This window comes from Argiope bruennichi, chromosome 3 (genome assembly GCF_947563725.1).
Source record: "Argiope bruennichi chromosome 3, qqArgBrue1.1, whole genome shotgun sequence".
NCBI lineage: Eukaryota > Metazoa > Arthropoda > Arachnida > Araneae > Araneidae > Argiope > Argiope bruennichi.
This window is the reverse complement of record NC_079153.1, coordinates 43,670,253-43,689,036: the sequence shown is the minus strand read 5'-3', so window position 1 is coordinate 43,689,036 and position 18,784 is coordinate 43,670,253. Positions and strand designations below refer to the sequence as shown.

Genomic DNA, 18,784 nt, shown 5'->3' with positions numbered 1-18,784 from the left:
AACCAATTTTTTTATCAAAGAAAAAAAAAACGCGTAAAGACTCTCATTAATATGAGAGGATTATAAAGACAATTTAAGATTGCTTAATATTTTAAATTTATAATAGTTTCTTTCAAAATCTTAACGCTGATTGTTAATTTTTTTAAAAAAAAATCGCCACTATCGTGATAAATATTTGACACGAATCGATATCAGAGAGCATTGCGTTTTCTGTAGAGCTTCTCATAAAATATAATATAAGAGTGGAGCTGGCACTACAAATTTATTTACATATATTTAACTTATCAGAATGAAAAGTATATTAGAATCAATGAGATGATTTATTCTATGGTGTACATGCACTTGCTAGCGACATAAACCATGGGATTCGTTCTTTGAAAAGGAGTTTTTCATTCAGTTCGGGCTTGCTCATTTGCTAACAAGTAATGCGTTATCGGTTCTTTCATTCACTTTGAATCGATTCATGACAAGGCAGAATCTATCAATTGACCAATAGGGATGTGTGAGTTCAGAGAGTATCTTTCGGAATCTAGCTGTTAATAATTCGTTTAAGGCAAAATTAGAAGTGAAGTGGAAGTCAACAGAGCGAGCCGATGGTCTGTTGATAAATGTGAACTGTTCGTTTATAAGACCTATTTTAAGTTAATCAGCTGGTGCAATTTTCTGTATAGAATTACATTATTCATTTTTATACTCTACTTCAAAAGTGTTTTTAAATCAGCTTTCAGACCGTCATATTTATTCTGAATAATACGTTGTAGAAATAATTGTTAATAAAAACATGTCGCAGTGATTGTGCATTGCATTAATTATTTGAAAGGTAATATTATAAATTTTCTGTATAAAAGACAATGATGTATAATGTTTCTCTATTATCTACTTTCCAGTTGTTAACTAAGCAAGTCTCAAATAGTATGGTATCGAATATAACCATGTGGAGCTGTTTAAATTGTCCACAATAGTGTATGATCTGTAGGCTTGAATTTGGTTGTTATATTTTAAGGCCTTTTTAAAATTTAGAGCAGAATATTTTCGATCTTGCGCATTTATACTACCAAAATATTAGCTGAGGTGTAAAGGCAAATATTTTTTTCATAATTGCAAAAATATTCTTTACAGTTTTGACTGTATGAGGCATTATATTTAAGCTGACCATTTTATTTAATTGTGCTGAGTGTTTTTTCATTCTTTTATATACTTCCATATTTCTGCTGTTTCTCTTGGAATATTTTGAATTCCCTAATTATTAACTAAATTTTCTGGAATTATAAAATATGAAAAATTTGTTTGAGAAATTGAAAAAGATATTTTCTTTTTTATTCTCATTGATTTGTTATTATCTTTGCATAATTAACTACCAGATGCTAAGTATGGAATTTTTTCCAACATATTACATATTCTATTATTGCTGGTAAAAGCTCCAAATTTCTTATTAAATACGTTTCTAAAAGTATAATCTGCGAGATTTTTTTTTTAAATTCGTGTAAATTGATTATGTATATTTTTAGAAAAAGGTGTTCTTGTATTAAGCCTTGTATTATTCACCTGCCATTGATAAATTTTAATATTTACTATATTTTATCAAGAATAATTTTTATATTCATAAAATTTTGATGTTACAAACGTTATGCTGTGTACCTTAGTAATGATTTATATACATGTTCAAAATTTTTCTGACTAAGTTTCTATAGTTCAATAATACAGTTGCGTTTTTTTCTAGTTTTAACAATTCTTGATTGATCTTTTAAAACTGAAATAATTTTGGTATTACTTTGAATATCATTAATTAAATTGTATATGCTTATAGTCAATTAATTCACTAAACAAACAAACAAGATATTTAAAACTATTTCGGCTGTTCCTGCTCAGAAAATATTTAAATCTTGAGTCTTATTTTAGAAATATGTACTTTAATAACTTTATTCATCTTACTTAGCATGTTTGATTTTAAATTGTTTTATTGTATTAATTATGCTTTGCAAGATATTTTTTTGAATTCTTATTTAATGAGGGGAAAATATTTTTTTCTTGACTAGTGCTTGCCTTTAAATATTATTGTGTAAATTGAAATTTAATCTATAATCAAACTGAAATATTTTGTAGATAGTTTGGGCTATGTCTACTGGAAATTCAGATATTGATGAAAGTGATGATGGCGAAGAAGGTTATGATTATTACTACAATAGTAATGAAGATACAGAAATGGAGCCAAATGACCCTCATGCTGCAGACCCAGAATATTTTGAGTTCATGTGCCTTTCCAAAGAAGATGTCGAGAGGCTTTTTAATGAATGTGTAGAAAATTTATGTGCCAGTTTACCTGTGAGTATCTACATTTCATATTTTTCTTGTTTGGTGTATTTTATTCCACTTAAAATTTACTATACATAACAACTAGTGCATATTAAATCTGGCTCCAGTTTCTACCATGTGAAATGAAAATTTAAAAAGGAAGAAGGAAAATTCAGCTGTCATTTGACCTCAAATTCAACAATCTGTTTAAAATGAACTATATGTAGCTGTAATACTAGGCTTTATATTTTATAGATGGTGTAACTGTTTCAGAAAAATTCAATTTTGATAGTTCAATATGAATTTCTGTAATGTTTACATGTTCATTCTGAATTTTTTAAACTGTATGTTTCTAAATTAATTGCGAATCAGTTTCAAGGATGAGAAGCCTACACCTGAATTTCAGTTTTTTTTTTATCCACAATGTATAAAACTTTTTTAAAAATTAATATTGTTTCAAATACAATAAATTTCAAATCATTGAACTGATTGAAAATAAATATTGTGAGTGCTGTGATCTAAAATATAACAGCGGAAAAAAAACATATTTCCAATGAAATATTTATTAACTAACAATGACAAGGGAAAATTTATGTTTGATGAAGTGATTCCAAACTGAATTTAGGATATAAATGGTGGGGAATCACACTTTTATTTTAAGATAAAATTGTCATTATTTTAAATTGTGTTGTATTCAGAAGACAATCAAAAATCATTTATACTAATAACACTTTTTATATATAAGCTTTTTAACTCAATTCTAAATACAGAGTATTGTTTCTGAAGAATACTTATTTGTATTAATGTTTTCTTGTGTAATTATTTGCTATTAATCTATTTGCTAATCGACATATATATATGTAATGTCATCTCTTAATTTAATTTAATGTAATGCTTAATTAATTTCCTAGTTTTTATCTTAAATAAGCCCATTTTATTTTATTTTAGAATTTTTCTTATTTCCATATACAAATCTCACTTTTTTATTTAATTAATTCTAACACACGCTCTAATGAAATTGACAACTATTGCAATTTCTCACGTTTCAAGCAAATAGATAGAAGTTTTTAACACATACCTACACATGCTCTTCAAAAATACCTAAGATTTCCTGTCCTAAGTCTACATATGTCAAAGAAATCCATAAAACAATCTCTTTATAAAATCACTTGGGGGAAAATTACTTTCACTTTCCTCTCGTGTTGTGGTGTAAGCAGATGCATCTTTTTTTTTTATCATCACTTATTTATTTATTTTTTTTTTTTTTTTTTTTGTTGGCCATGCATCTGCAAAATTATGTTTGCAATGTTATATATATATATCGTTAGATAAATATATAAGATACTTAATTGTTTATCTGTCATACATAATTCTTTTGAATATTATATCAGTATATAACTATTTTAGAAATAAATGAGTTTGTATAATAATTTAATACTACTAATTATGTAGCATAATATATTTTTGAGAAATTCAGCAAGTCTGCAAAATCACTAATTTCTCTTCTAATCACTAATCTCTCTAAGTTTGAGTTTCTTTATATCATTAAATATTAAATTATATGTAAAGGTATAAAATTTCTTTTTTTATTTGAATATATTTCTCCTTGGCAGAAATCAATTCTTCCTTCAATCCCCTCATGCATCATTCTTCTGTATTGATATACTTTATTCATATTTAATTTGTTTGTTCAATTCCTCAGACCATCCTGGGTTGAAAAACAATTTGTTCAGTAGTTAGATATATAAAATTTGCGACAAAAGGCAGTAATAGTTGTGACTATAGGCACACCAAAATGCTCATCTTTTTATAAATTGTCAATTAGTTAATTTAATATCTTAATTTAATATCATGTTTTTAAATTATTCTAGGTTAATTTCCTTATTTTTAGTAACTTTTTGAATATACAAATGCTATTATTATGGTACATGGCTGCAGTATTTATAAATATCAAATGTTTACGTATATTATTTAAGTAAACATTTGGTATTTATAAATACTGAAGCAATTATGTGAACTAAATATGAGCCTCATCTTTTATATTTGTTAAATACTAACATTATCATAATACTTTTTTTTAATTTCTCTTTTCAAATTTATTTATTTGACATTTAGGCTATTAACTTTTTTTTTTAATCAACTGGCCTACAGTCCCCCTTAACCCAACGGCCCATATTGTCTTGTCTAAAAATTGTTGTTAAATGTATTTACTGGTGTGAATATAGTTTATAATCAAAAACTTTTTTTTTTAAATTGCCTCAATTTTTTGTGTTCACTGATGGAAATATGTATTGAAAACAGACAATGCAAAGAGTTCCATTACTTTATGAAATCATCAGAATTTCCTTATTCTTTCAATTTATTAAAACCAGATGAGGTGATTTTTTTAATGTTATTCTTTAATACTTGGAAAAATTATGCTTCATTAAAAAAGCGAGAAAAAAAAAACAATTGATTGACCTCTTTATTGTTTTTTGCATTTTTATAGACTAATCTTATATTAGAGACAGAGTTATATTGGTCTTATTTTAGCAAATCAGTATACTTATATAACCAAGAGAGATTCTAAATTACAAGCCACTTTAATTAAATCCGTTAGTTATTTGTTCCAATTTTGTAATCTGAAAATAAATAGCAGCATTCCATTCTACTTTTTCTACACTATAAAATTTATCCAAATATTCAATTAAGTATTCAGGTCATTGAAATAATTTTTTATGCCAATTAGTGGCTATTTCCATACTTGTCCCAAGTATTCACGGCTTCACAGTTTTTTACTTTCAAATCAGAATCACATAAGAGCTCTCTCCTATTTCCTCAGTTGTAGATAATTCAATATAAACTGTGTAAAATAAGCAATCTTATTTTAGTTTTAAGTTGAAAAAGTTTTAGTTTTAAGGTTTAAGATTCTTCCACTTATTTTTGATAAGTTCAATTTCTTTAAAATAAATATATTTATTGGAAACTTTTGAAACTAATAAACTAATCTTAAAGAGTAGAATTTACAGAAAAATGCCAATTACATACTCGTAGGGATTTGATGTTGTTGAGTTCATAGGTTATAAGTTACAAATCAATTACAAAAAAAAAAAAAAAAAAAAAAAAAAAAGGAAATTTTACATTCTTAGAAACTTAAAAGAAAATTTATTAGAAACTTAAAAGATTAGAATTTTTTATATTCAGTTGATAACTTAAATTTATGAAATCAGAATTGTCAATAATTTAACTGCAAATGAATATTAATGGAATTGACCATCCAAATCTGAAAATTTTTAACTGTTTGCCATTATTGCCTCTCTAATATTTACTTTAAATATTTTTCAATATTTAAATTTTTTGGAAATATGAGACAAATTTGGGTCAATTCTGAACTGAAATTTGCTTTTTTACGAATGTTTTGAATAATTGTCTTTTAGATTTTGAGCATGAAACTTTTTAGTTTTTGAATTCCCCTTTTTATTTCAAGGAAATCAGTTTCGGATCATGAAGCAAAATCCACTTTGTTAACTTCTCTTTCAATGGCAATGACCTTTATAATCATTTGAATTTCTATCTCCTCTCAAAATTAGCCAGAATTCTGAAATTGTCTTCCTATTTATTTGATCGAAAATCATCTCAATCATTGAATTGCAATCATGGGAATAAAAATTATTTGGTTATTTAAAAGTTTGAGATGTGAAAAAAGTGTTTGCTTTTATTAGGAACGTTGTGAATTTTCTTAAAATAACCCACATTCAGTTGCAAATAATCAGTCCTGTGATTATCATTATTTCAGCTAATATTTTGTATTGTAAGTGCATCAGATTCAGTCTCTAATAGATTGATTGGATAAATTGCATGCATGTTTGATTTTATATTTAGTTTAAATTTTATAGTATTTTTAGTGAATTAAGATTGAAGTCTTCTTTATGTGTAATTGATTTCCTTCTGTTTAGATTAAGCCTTCACTAGCCAAATTGCTTCTACATACACATAGTTGGAATACTTCTGAAATAATAACTAGGTATAAAGAAGATGCTTCAAAACTTTTAATTGACTCTAGGATAAAAGCTTCAAAACCATCTGAGATTGATTCTCAGGTAAGATGAAGTATTTTGAAAATTATTCAAAATTATTTTATACAGTTGGTTTTTAAATGTGTTTTCAATGTCAATAAGGATGTTGCATTTATTTGGTTAAAAAAATTAAGCTGAGTTTTTAAATGAATTATTAACTGTTTTTACTCTTCATTTTCATTCATGTAATATACCTACGTATTGTGTTAGAAATTTGTAAAATTAGTTATGCATCAAAGTAGAATTTTGTTTTAAAGAAAATCTGAAATCTCTAGAAGTATTATTTTTAAAACTGTGTGTATAATATTCATATCAAATTGTGTATAATCAATGTATAAATTCCCCAATATAGATAATGATTTTTTTCCTTGAAATTTATAATTTATAAGGAACTTCAAAATAAATCTTAAATGAAAAAAAAGTATTACTAAGTAGTGTACTTTACTCATTAGAAATATAATTCTAAAGCGTATTTTGAAATATTTTGTAAAAATCAGGCTGCTTTTTTTTTTTTTTCTGAAATAATAAAATTAATTGTATCTGTTTTTCAAGAAGCTGTGGTTTTGTAGATAGATAATTCATTAAAATATGGCAATATTGAATTTAATAATTCAATATTGCCATATTTTATTGCCAATAATAAAATTGGTTCTTAGTAAATTTCTTATTTCTTAAATTATAAATAAGGTAATATAAAATTATTCAGTTTTTATTTATTTGTTTTTACAGGTTTGTAATGCAACATTTTAAAATGATTCATTCTTTTTGATGTGTAATTGATTGATTCACTTGCAAGACTTTTCTAAACATATCCACTTCAAACCTTTCTTAAAAAAATATAACTAGAGTAAAATAGAAGTCTTGTCAAATAAAATATTTTTTCTGTAGTTTGTTTGTTTCTATCATTTTTAGTTGATTTTGTTAATATTTCCTAATTTTTCCTTTTTTAACGACATGTTTGCATTTTTCATAATAAATTAAATTTTCCTTTTGACTTCATTGGAGTCTTAAATTCCTTCTTCATTTTTCAGAATTGTATACAAATCTATACTCTGGAAAAAAATGTTTCATTTTAACTTTTCAAAGTTTCAATAATAATTTAAAAATATATATTATTCCATTTACAGGACCCCATCATAGGTCTGTCATGTCTTAGCAATAACTCAACAACATTCAACTTCTTGATAATTCTTTGCAGGTGCAATATAAAATAGCACCAACATTCAAGCTTGGTGATGATTAGGACTCTTCTAATAGAAAAGTAACCCTCACCCCACCACCCCTAAAAAAAACATGGCATTTATGGACCTTACAATTGATTACATTATATTATTAGTTTTACAGTTAATTACATCACATTATTAACATTGCAAATTTTAAAAAAATAATAATTTCTACCAAATTATTATATTAAGAAGGATTATTTAAAATTATCAGTTATTTGCAAATAAAGCAGGTATATGATAAAGATAGTCTAATTATATGGAAAAAAAATGTTTCTCTTAATATTAACTCTGTTATATAAGAAATATATAATTAAAAACAAATGGTAAAAGGAATGGAATTTTATATACATTCTGCCCTTATTTTGTTGGTTTTTTTGTTATAATTTGTGCATTTCTCTAGGCAATTCGCAGTGCTAAGTCATTACCATGCTCTATCTGTCTACTAAGTTTCTCAGGTGAGCATTTTCGTGCTCTCACTTGTGGTCATTGGTTTTGCAAAGAATGCTGGGCTACACATTTTGAAACTCAGATTAGCCAAGGCATTACAACATGTAAGTAAGATTTTTTTTTTCCTTGATGAAATTTTTAAACATTTTTAATAAATATGATCTATTTCATATTTGTAAAGTTAAAATTTTGCAATATGTTTTTCACTCACTTCTTAATACCAGAATTTTGAAATTGTGCACATTGAATACAATTTGTTTGAATTGTATTAAATAACTTTCAAAATAATATTTAAAATATCATGAGAGTTTGAACCTCTAAAGTATTGCCTATTTAAAAATGCATCCCTGTATTTTTTTTTCTTTGTTTTATTTTCTGACTATTATACATCTCAAACTAGCAAATTAACCATGTTCTTTGGTTTATTCTCTGGCACAGTTCTGTTACTCATACTTTGCTGTTGTTGCTAGCACCATATTAAGCTTCTGTTTATTGGCAGTCTTCAGAACTAGTCCAGGACTTTGTGATAAACTTGCTTATTTTGAATATTCCTTACGTCTGCATCTTTATATGTATAGATAGATATTTATTCTTTTACATTTGCGGATATTTGTAGTTCATTTTCAGATATAGGATTTTAGTGAATTATCTGATTTTCATAAATTGTTTCTTTATCTTTCTTAATTGACCTCTTACATTCTAATCAGGTACCTTGCAAACTTGCAAATCTGCAAAAGAAATGAATGACCAGTATGTTACAGCTATTAAATATATATTTTAAATGAGTAATGAAAGTTTTAAAGGTGTAGAAATGGCAATGACATTATCATTTCTATATAATAGTTATTTCATTTATTTGTTATACCTCATTCTTTTCAGTCAGCAGTTTATTAAAAAAAATTATTATATCTGCCCTTTTTATTATGTAATATACAATAAATTAATTTTAATTAAATTGCTTTAAATATAAAAATTAAGTAGTTTGTTTTCCCCAAAAATAAATTGTTTAAAAGCAGTAAAAATATTTTTAATAATTTGAGTTAATTAAATATAGTTTACAAAAAATGCATATCCAGTAACAAAATATTTGCTTAAATAAAATAGTTTATGTCTATATTGAATTTCATATTTATCAACCTAAAAATATTAATTGATGTTTATTTTTTTAATGCTGTGATTTAGCTATGGAATGTCAAGATTGTAATCTGCTGGTACCTGAAGACTTTGTTCTTAATATACTCAATAAGTCCTCCTTGAGAGAAAAATACCAACAGTTTTCATTTTCAGATTATGTCAAAGTAAGGCTTTATCTTGATGGCTTGCATCCAAATTCATTTTCTTTTTGAAAGTGTTGAATAAATCTAGTTTCTCTTCCAGAGCCATCCCAAACTACGTTTCTGTCCAGGTACAAATTGTAGTACCATAATTTTTGCAAAGGAATGTCAATCAAAGCGGGTCATATGCAAATTTTGTAAGACAATTTTTTGGTAAGTTTTGGCAGATATAGTTAGACATGAATTTCAGTAATAGTTGCCTTAGATTTTGTAGTTCAGTAGATTTCATCTTTGTAATTGTTCAGTGATTCAGTATAGTTCCCTATTTTTTCACTAAAAAATGCCTCTTTATTCAGTAGGCTTTTGTTTATCTAGAATTGATGTTTGTGGCATTAATTTACATAAAAAGGTATGAGCTTGGTAATTCTTTGCAAAGATTAACATTCATTTCAAAAATATAAAGGCCAAAGGCTAAAAAAAATTAATGCCAGCTTAAATTTTTACCTCATACTTCTGTTTATTTCAGAAGAATTAGGAAGTGCTTGAGATCAATGTTTTCATAAATAATATAACATAGCGAAACAGTGGAAATAGTACATGCTTTTAAAAAGTTGAACTGTTGATAGTTTGATATTTCATTGTTTTGTTTGTAAACATCAGTGTTTTCATGCTTGATGAATATGTATTACTTGATAATCTTAATGCTTTAAACATAAAAACTATCTATCTCTGTATAAAAAATGTATCTCTATATAGTTTATGCTTTAAAAAAAATAATGAACAGAATTTTGCTTATATTCGTACTGGTAAAGCTTAAAAACCAATATTGTAAACTACATTCTTCGAATAGTTTAATTTATTGTATTTAATCTGCATTTGGTAATAAACTATGTGTTTTATCCTTTATTTATAAATGGGACAAATGTTATATTAGCAGTTTTTTGTTGTTGTTATTTATTAGTTATAGGGACCATGGAGTCAGATATGCAAATTCTGGCATAATTTAGATATTGATCATTTAGATTACTTAGAAATCATCAGCATATTTTATTCATGTGCTTTTTAAAAAATGTAATCAGCTTTTTTTGGGGGGGGGGGTTAACTATTGGGAAAAACATTCTCCAACACATGGTCTCTTTAATTTATAAGTACTTCTATTATTATCTTTATGTATTTGTGTTCATATTTCATTAGGAAATCAACTCCCCCCCCCATAAATAAATGTAATGTTTCTCTTAGTATGTTGTTGGTAACACTGTTTCCTTATGCAACTGTACAACATAAATAGGTTTGTTGCTAATGAGGAAAACCATGAATTGATAATTCTACAGATCATTTAAAGGCACCACAGATTTGAGAAGAGGGATATTTTTCAGTATTATTAAAATCACCATTTTAAAAGATGAACTTGGATTTCTTTTTAGATAAACAAAAAGTTAGTACTTCATTAATTCCTTATTTCCTTTCAGTTTCAAATGTGGATCTGATTATCATGCACCAACAGACTGTGAAACAATTAAAAAGTGGCTAACTAAATGTGCTGATGACTCAGAAACTGCCAATTATATATCTGCTCATACGAAAGATGTAAGCAACTCTTGTTTCTTTTTATAATTAAAGTTTGAACTTTTTCCAAAATTTCATGCAGTTAATTACAGCTTGTAAGAATCAAAAACATATCAATCTCTAAATGATGTAGTATTAGTTCTACATTATTTCCTGATTGTGTCTTGGACATAGTTTTTATTTTCACATCACATAGTTTTCATATTTTTTATAAAAATTCATTCTTGGAATTAAGATATATTTCCTTATTTTATATCACTTTAGCTCTAAAAAAGAAAATACTTTTGAAATTATATATTGATCACTCACTTAAAAATCCAATTGATCTGATGAATGAAATTCTATAAACAGTTCTTGCACAAAAACTATAAATCTGTATCAAACTTTGAATAATCAATAATGAGATCCATAAATAAGTAGATGATTTTCCTAAACATATATGCAATATTCTTTTCTATGTCATGAAGTAACAAAAAAATGAGTTATATTTACAAAATAATTTTCGTACGTCTATTATTTTTCACATTGAATAAAATTATTACATATACATATACTTAAATATTTGATTTATTCATTGTACTACAAGAATAATTAATCCATTTATGATTACACATATTAGTCTTGCAAAAATTAATGAAATGTTAATGTTTAAACAAAAATAACTTTTGAGTCAAACTGGCATCATTGAATTTACAAGGTGATCAAAACACCCCTACTCTGAGCTCTCTATATAGTGTAAAGGCTCCAAAATTGTTGAGCATACTATTCAAGACATGAGAAAATGAATTATGTGTGTATGGGGGGGGGGGAATTAGATCCAAAAACACCAGTAGATGGCACTGTACAACAGAAACTGTTGTACAGACACAAAATACGCATTTGTAGCACATTTTATTTGAATGCATCAAACATTCATTCGCAAGGAATTTATAGATGCTGGGGAAACTGTTCAACTGTTCAAACTCACTTCTTCAAGATGTAAAATTGCATTCTGTAGACAGTTTGTTCAAATGTGGATCGTAAGAAAGGTCCAAGACTAAATATGGCTGTGAATCTACGCCAGACTGTAACTTTTGTTGAGTAAAGTGGAATCTCTTGGAAGGTACAAGGGTTTTTCGTGTCCCAAATGTGACAGTTATGGGTGTTGACTGTTCCACTTAAATGGAAATATTCTTCATATCTCTATAAAATTTGCCATGGCCATGATACATCCATTTCAGTTTTAGCCAAAAATGTCAATGCAAAGGTCAGTTGCTTCTTCTGGCTAATGAACAGCAACTGCTGATTGTTACAAATTTTGTACAAATAAAAATGCACTATTTTTCTCAGTACGTCCCTCACTGTAGTGTAGAGAATTATAAAGTGCCATGACATTGCACATGCACTACTACAGCCTACAATTTTATCCATTAATTATTCAACAATAGTGGCAATATCTAAATAAGTCGATTAGCGTTCTCGACCCAGCTGAACTCTTAACATCTCCAATTTCTCAAATCAAGCAATCCTCCTCCTGAGAGCTTGTGGAAGTAATGGTAATAATGGGCGTAAATTCTTAAATCGATGAAATTCTTGAAGTACAGCAGCAGAATTTCCTTTGTTTTCACAAAACAACTTCACAAGCAAAGCACGTTCTGGCAGCATGACAACTATCGCTGATAAGAATGACATTTTCTCAGTTTTATTTCCTTTTTTGCCTTGAACAGTATGTAAAATAAAGGTTTATGCAAATTTTTGCTTACAGTGTGACATTGCAGTTACAAAGACAATTTAAGTTGCTTCATTTCTTTTTTTTTTTTTTTTCCCATATCAGCAATAGAAATTAAAAAATTTTTGTGCACGTTTTTTTTGGGAGGGAGGGTATTTGTGTCTTTTCAGCATAAATTCTGTTGTACAGCCCCATATATCAGTGTTTTTGGATTTGTGTGTGTGCATGTGTGTGTGTAATCCATTTCTCCATGTCTTGAATAGTATGCTGAACAATTTTGGAGTCTTTACAGTGAATAGTTCGCTCTACAGAGAGCTCAGAGTAGGGGTGTTTTAGTTTTGATCACCATGTATATATAGAGAGAATTTTAAGTTCATGTGTTCCTTCATGAGTTTATTTGTTCATATTAATTATATGTTTCTTATAATATTTTCCATCAGAGAAAATACTTTGGGTGAAATTACAAAAATTAAAATATTTTAAAAATTGAGGGAATAAAATGATAAATCATCAGTTTAAAAAATAATTTGAAACACTTTTGATTTTTTTTATTATTATTATTTTCCTACCATTGCATGCAATGAAATATATATGTAAAATCTAATTTAAATTTTAATTAATTTCCTAATTTTTATCTTAATTTAAGCCATATTAACTTCATTCTAAAATGTTCGCTTATTTCCTGATCCAATTCCACATCTTTTATTTAATTAATGATACACGGACTTTGTAAAATTGCTTTAATCAGCACTTTCACATGCCCCAAGTAAAAGGATGAAATTCTGTCTTGATTTGCGAATTCTTTAAATAGATACCTAAATTAACACATCAAAGAATCCTTATCAGAATATTATAGTGTCAAATCACTCGGGAAAAATATTTTGGCCTCTTTCGCTCATTTGCATTTGTATTGCAATGTGAAAGGATGTCAGTTTCATCATTGTGTCTTGTTTGTACATAAATTATGTCTCCTGGAATGGAATAAATCGGAAGTTTTAAAATTTCAAAGTGTCTTCTCACTTTGTCCACGAAACTGCTTAAAAAAATTATATTTTTGCATTATATATATCATTTTTAAAAAATTTAAAACCGTATAAATATGTAATCACCTTCTATAGATGAGTAGAATAAAAAAATATACTTTGTATTGGGTGCTGTATAGTTAGTAGTGTTTTTGTCAGTCAATAGATTTTGTATTTTTACATGGCCGGTATCTAATACAACTTTTTTTTTTTTCTGCAGTGTCCAAAATGTAGTATTTGTATAGAAAAGAATGGAGGCTGCAATCATATGGTATGTATTTTTTTTTTCCTCAGTTGTTATAATGCTATAATATTGGATTAAAATATACTATATAAATTATATATTAAATTAAAATGTATTATTAAAATATATTATATAATATATTGGATTAGAATATATTCATTATATCATCATTTTTTATTATGAATGATTATATGTTTGAAAAGGACATAAAGCACAGTATGATTCTAACTTGGTAGTTGTCTGTTAAGAATTAGGTATAGTCTTTAATGCATGTTTGTCTGTGTCTTCTTCTTTATATCTTATCACATGATTCAGAATTAAGATTTAATCAATAAGAATGCTTCTAATTGACAAACTGGAGTGCTTGATTCACTTTTTTCTTTTTTCAGCAATGCTATAGTTGTAAATTTGATTTCTGTTGGATGTGTTTAGGAGGTAAAGTTTACTTTTTCATTATTTATGCTCATTTATAATTGATGAAAGCTTATGAAATGCTAGATTATTTGACATAAAAATATTTTAATCTTCTTTTAAATATGTGTTTTAATTCTGTCTAGTTTATATTTAAAAATAACTTCTGATGGGGAAAAAGATGTAAAATTTATTTTGCTAATTAATTAAAAAGTTATTTAAAAAAATCCAGTGTTTTTTGAAACCGGATGAATCAATTCCTACATATATTTTGTATAAATTTCCTAAAGTTTTTTTTTCCAGTAAATACATATTTTTTAAAAAATAAATCTCAAATCATTGTAAGAAAATCTATATGCTTTGAAACTAAAAGAGCATAAAATGCTTATTGATGAGTATGGAAGTTTAAAAAAAAAAAAAAAAATGGAACTGGAAATGGAAGTTACGTCAAAGGTCAATCTCTCAAAAAGGGGAAAACGGAACAATCTCATCATTTTAATAGCTGGAAGATCATTATTACTGTTTCTAATAGTAATGGAACAGATTTCCTTAACTCTAATATTGTTCTGTTTTTATGAATTTTGTATGCAAATTGCATTTATGTTTACTTGCATGTCGTATTTTGATGGAATGTTTCCTTATGTACAAACTTTGTCATTGCTAAAGAGCACATGACATTTTAAAAACTCACCTTAAAAAAAGTTTGACAGCATTACATTGTATTTTAAAATAAATCGCTAAAATTTTATGAATTTTGTTTTAAAAGTGTGAGAGAAAAAACTAAAATAAATTAAGATTACTTGAATATGTTTGCTCTTATTCATATTGTATCGTATTTATGTGTTTTGCTAAAGTGAATAAATATTCTGATTTTACAGTCATTTCTTTTATCTATGTAGTGTAGAATCCAGTATAGATTATTTTCTGTATTCTTTATTCAAGACAATCATAAAAAAGATTTCTCTTCTACATCAATAATGTATCTGGAAAACAACTTAATATCACTGGGACAGATTTGAGTGCATGAAAATGATTTATTTATGGTTAAGAAGTTAGTTCTTGAGATTTAAAGGATTAAAAATAAAATATTAAGTGATAATTTTGGGATTAAAAAATATATAGAGAGAGAAGACATGGTTTTTATATAAATATGTTGATTTTTATCCTTTTTGAAATGGGTTTGAAGTATTTATTTTATTGATTATGTTTAAGGAAGAAATTTTTTAAAAAGATTTTTTTTTTTAATAACATTGTTTTTACTAGATTGGAATTCCCATGGTAGTGAATATTATGAATGTAGTCGATATAAAGAAAATCCTAACATTGCCAATGAATCAGTGCATGCTCAAGCTAGAGAAGCTCTTAAGAAATATCTTTTTTATTTTGAAAGGGTAAGTCATCAATTTATTTTTGTAATTCCCTTGTATTAATTTAATATAATCTATTATAACTCTGACATACAGATAACAAATTTTTTTAACCAATATATAGCTGTATTTTGTATTGATGTTAATAAGACTTTTTTTATCTATCTAGAAAATTTATTCCAGTATTCTTCCAGATTTAAAGTAATGAGTAATAAGAATGACATTGATTATATTATATGTTCTAAAGATGGACTTTTTGCGTTTGAGTGTTTGATTTATGAACAAGAGACTTTTCAGCTCTGGAAACAGACTGTGACTTTCCACTTTTATCATCTGAGATTATAGGGAGCTGTAATTAAATTGATCATAAAAATCTTGAAAAATAAAAATTCTTATTTTAGCAATAAAATATTCAAAACTTTAGTTATAGTATTGGATACTTCATGAGAAGAACTTGAAATGAGATTTTTACCCTTTAATTAAAATGTTGTAAAGTGTTTTAAAATTATATTAATGTTTTCATTTGGTTTTGCTGCTTGAAAATATGAAATCCCCATTTTTCAAAGCCAAAATTTACCCACTTTTAGCTAATTGGTTGAATTATTTATCATCGTTAATGATAATGTCTTAGAATGGATTCAGGCTATTTTATTGCCACAGAAATTAAAAAGTTCTACACACAAAAATCTTTAAACCTAACAGGTTTATTTTAGTGGGGGAATGGTGACACAGTCAACAGACCTCAATAACTAATAATGATGTTGATACGAACACGCAGACGAAAAAGCACAGATAAGATGTACACAAGCAATACACAGTAACACACTTGGAACAAACGGCAGTCCGCACATAGTAATCAGTAGTAAACAATAACAACAGCACACAAAGCAGCCAGACTGAACTCAGCAGGAAGAGAGAAATCATGTAGCTTTTCCCTATTGTCCCTCTGAACACCTACTATTCTCCACTATCTCTTCATTTCAGTTGTATTCAGCTGTCGAATCACTGCTATATAACTGTCTACTCCACACATAACTTGATTTTGTTTTAATACTTGTCTCCAAGACTTCTTGCACAGCTCAATTCTCAGTCCATTAATCGCTTGAGCTTCTCTGGACTAATCTAATTAATACATCGCTTACTCAACTCTGCCTAACTATTAAACTGTCTTCAGCTTGGTCTGTCAGCCTTTTATAGCTTCTAGGGCAGGGCAGAAGATTCTCAAACTGTCAACATAATTTACCTCCTACGGTCCTATCGCCAACATTCCTGAAGATTTTAGTATCATACATTTTTGCTGCCAAGACCTTGGATCATTGATTCACCATCCAATACAGCTGACCGTAAAATTGGCTTTCCTTTGATAGAAGCAACTGTGCTGGAAAGCAATATTACAAATTCATAACATTATTGACTTTATTCCATCTTGATATGTTTTCAGCAATATTTAATTAATAGAGACATTAATATGAAAATCCACATCATTAATCAATCTAGCTAGTTTTTAAACTTCCTTTTAAGATGCTTTCCAATTAATTTTTGTTAGAGAAATCTGTCAGGGTGTATAAATTGTTTTCTAAGCGTTCATTGGAGATTATTCATGTAAAATAAATTATTTATTCTGGTAGAATTTTATAAAAGCAGTACAAATGAGAGATGAGAGGAAATCTGAATTCTCCCTTAATTAATGTTTTTCTTGTTCTTTATCTTTTTCTTTATAATCCAGAGTTTAGTGATAAGCTTCTCAAAGTAGCAATAAAAAGTTAATGCAAAAGTTTTATTTTTAAAAATACTTTCTTTCCACAAAATGCAAAGGTTATGATAATATTTATAATACAGTTATATGATAGCAATTTGTCTGAAAGTAATAATTAATAAAATCTTATCAAATGACTAATAGTAATTGATAAACAATTTACCTGAAGGAAAATTTATAATAAAACTGACTGAAAGAGTTCCATTTCGCACTTAGGGAAATTAATACATGGTGGGAGCATTGGTGTAGCATAACTCTGTGTCATGCAATGTTTCAAATAATTATGTGGGCTGATATCTACCCAATGTCTATTTTGGATTAGTGAATTTAAAAATATACTGAATAAACAAGGATGTGAGATATAAAACATTTAATCACAAAACACAACTTTACATCACTAAGTTTTCTTAATACATATATGAAAAATGGGAACACAACAGCTAATGTCAGTTCTAGTTGGCTCTGATTGGCTGGCTATGGGATGCCATTAGCTACATCGTTCACCCTTTTTGAGGAGCTGAATACCTACTCAAAAACATCAGCTAAATCATCAAGTTCAATCTCTTGGGGTTTTTTAATGGCACAACCATATCTGTACATGTGAGGCTGGTTATCTGCCAAAGAATCTGAATAAGTAGAATTCACAGACAATTCAACTTTCTGGATTGGTATAAACATGTCAAATTGTTTCCACTAATCTCAAGTGAAAATGCATGTTGGATTGGACAAATTAGAGTACAAGACTGAGTCTTTAATTTTACAGTTTTCACTTTCCTGGAATCAATTGCATTACCCAAGCTAAAGGCCATTGGAGACAATTTTTCACATCATCCATAATTAAGACAATATCTCCTTCATGAATATTTGACAACTGAGGATCACGTTTCTGTCATTGAATCAGCTGATCTATATACTCGCTTCTAAAATTGCTGCCACAACTCTTCAATTACTTTGGCTTGAAATCTGAATATTTTGAGATAATGATTAGCATCCCGCATACCTAGATCTTTAACCTCAGCATTTGATCTATCAAGCAAAAGCATTGCTGGTGTAATTAGAGTAAGATTTTGCATGTCTTCAGAGAGATCTGTTAACTGAGGTGAATTAATGACCTTTTTGAATTCATAGATGTCACCTTTTCCTCATAGGTAAATATGGCTTTGCCTCAAGTTCTCCTGAGAAGCTATTTCATGGTTCTTTTAAGCCTCTCCCACCAGGTAGCTGTGGGAGATATAAATTTCCGTGTTATGCATTGTATCTCTGTATAGAGAGAAACTTCATTCCACTTGATAGAGGACAGTTCACTATAGGCCCTCTCGAAATTAGTGCTGTTAAAATAGATTATTCCAGGTCTTCCTCTCGTAACCACAAAATGACAAATAGATAATAGGCATCGGTGTAGAGTGAAGAAACTAA

At 27.5% G+C, this 18,784-nt stretch overlaps 1 protein-coding gene across 1 annotated transcript in view; it reads left to right on the top strand.

Moving 5' to 3' along the window:
* The first annotated feature begins 558 nt into the window (after nt 1-558).
* Nucleotides 559-18,784, top strand: part of LOC129963065 (potential E3 ubiquitin-protein ligase ariadne-2-like) — a 33,019-nt gene continuing 14,793 nt past the window's right edge. The window contains exons 1-10 of the mRNA XM_056077097.1: nt 559-820; nt 2,104-2,322; nt 6,228-6,371; nt 7,974-8,124; nt 9,203-9,318; nt 9,398-9,507; nt 10,764-10,881; nt 13,811-13,861; nt 14,224-14,269; nt 15,509-15,636. Coding sequence (XP_055933072.1) covers nt 2,116-2,322; nt 6,228-6,371; nt 7,974-8,124; nt 9,203-9,318; nt 9,398-9,507; nt 10,764-10,881; nt 13,811-13,861; nt 14,224-14,269; nt 15,509-15,636 — 1,071 coding nt within the window. The 5' untranslated portion in view covers nt 559-820; nt 2,104-2,115. The remainder of the gene's footprint in view (nt 821-2,103; nt 2,323-6,227; nt 6,372-7,973; nt 8,125-9,202; nt 9,319-9,397; nt 9,508-10,763; nt 10,882-13,810; nt 13,862-14,223; nt 14,270-15,508; nt 15,637-18,784) is intronic.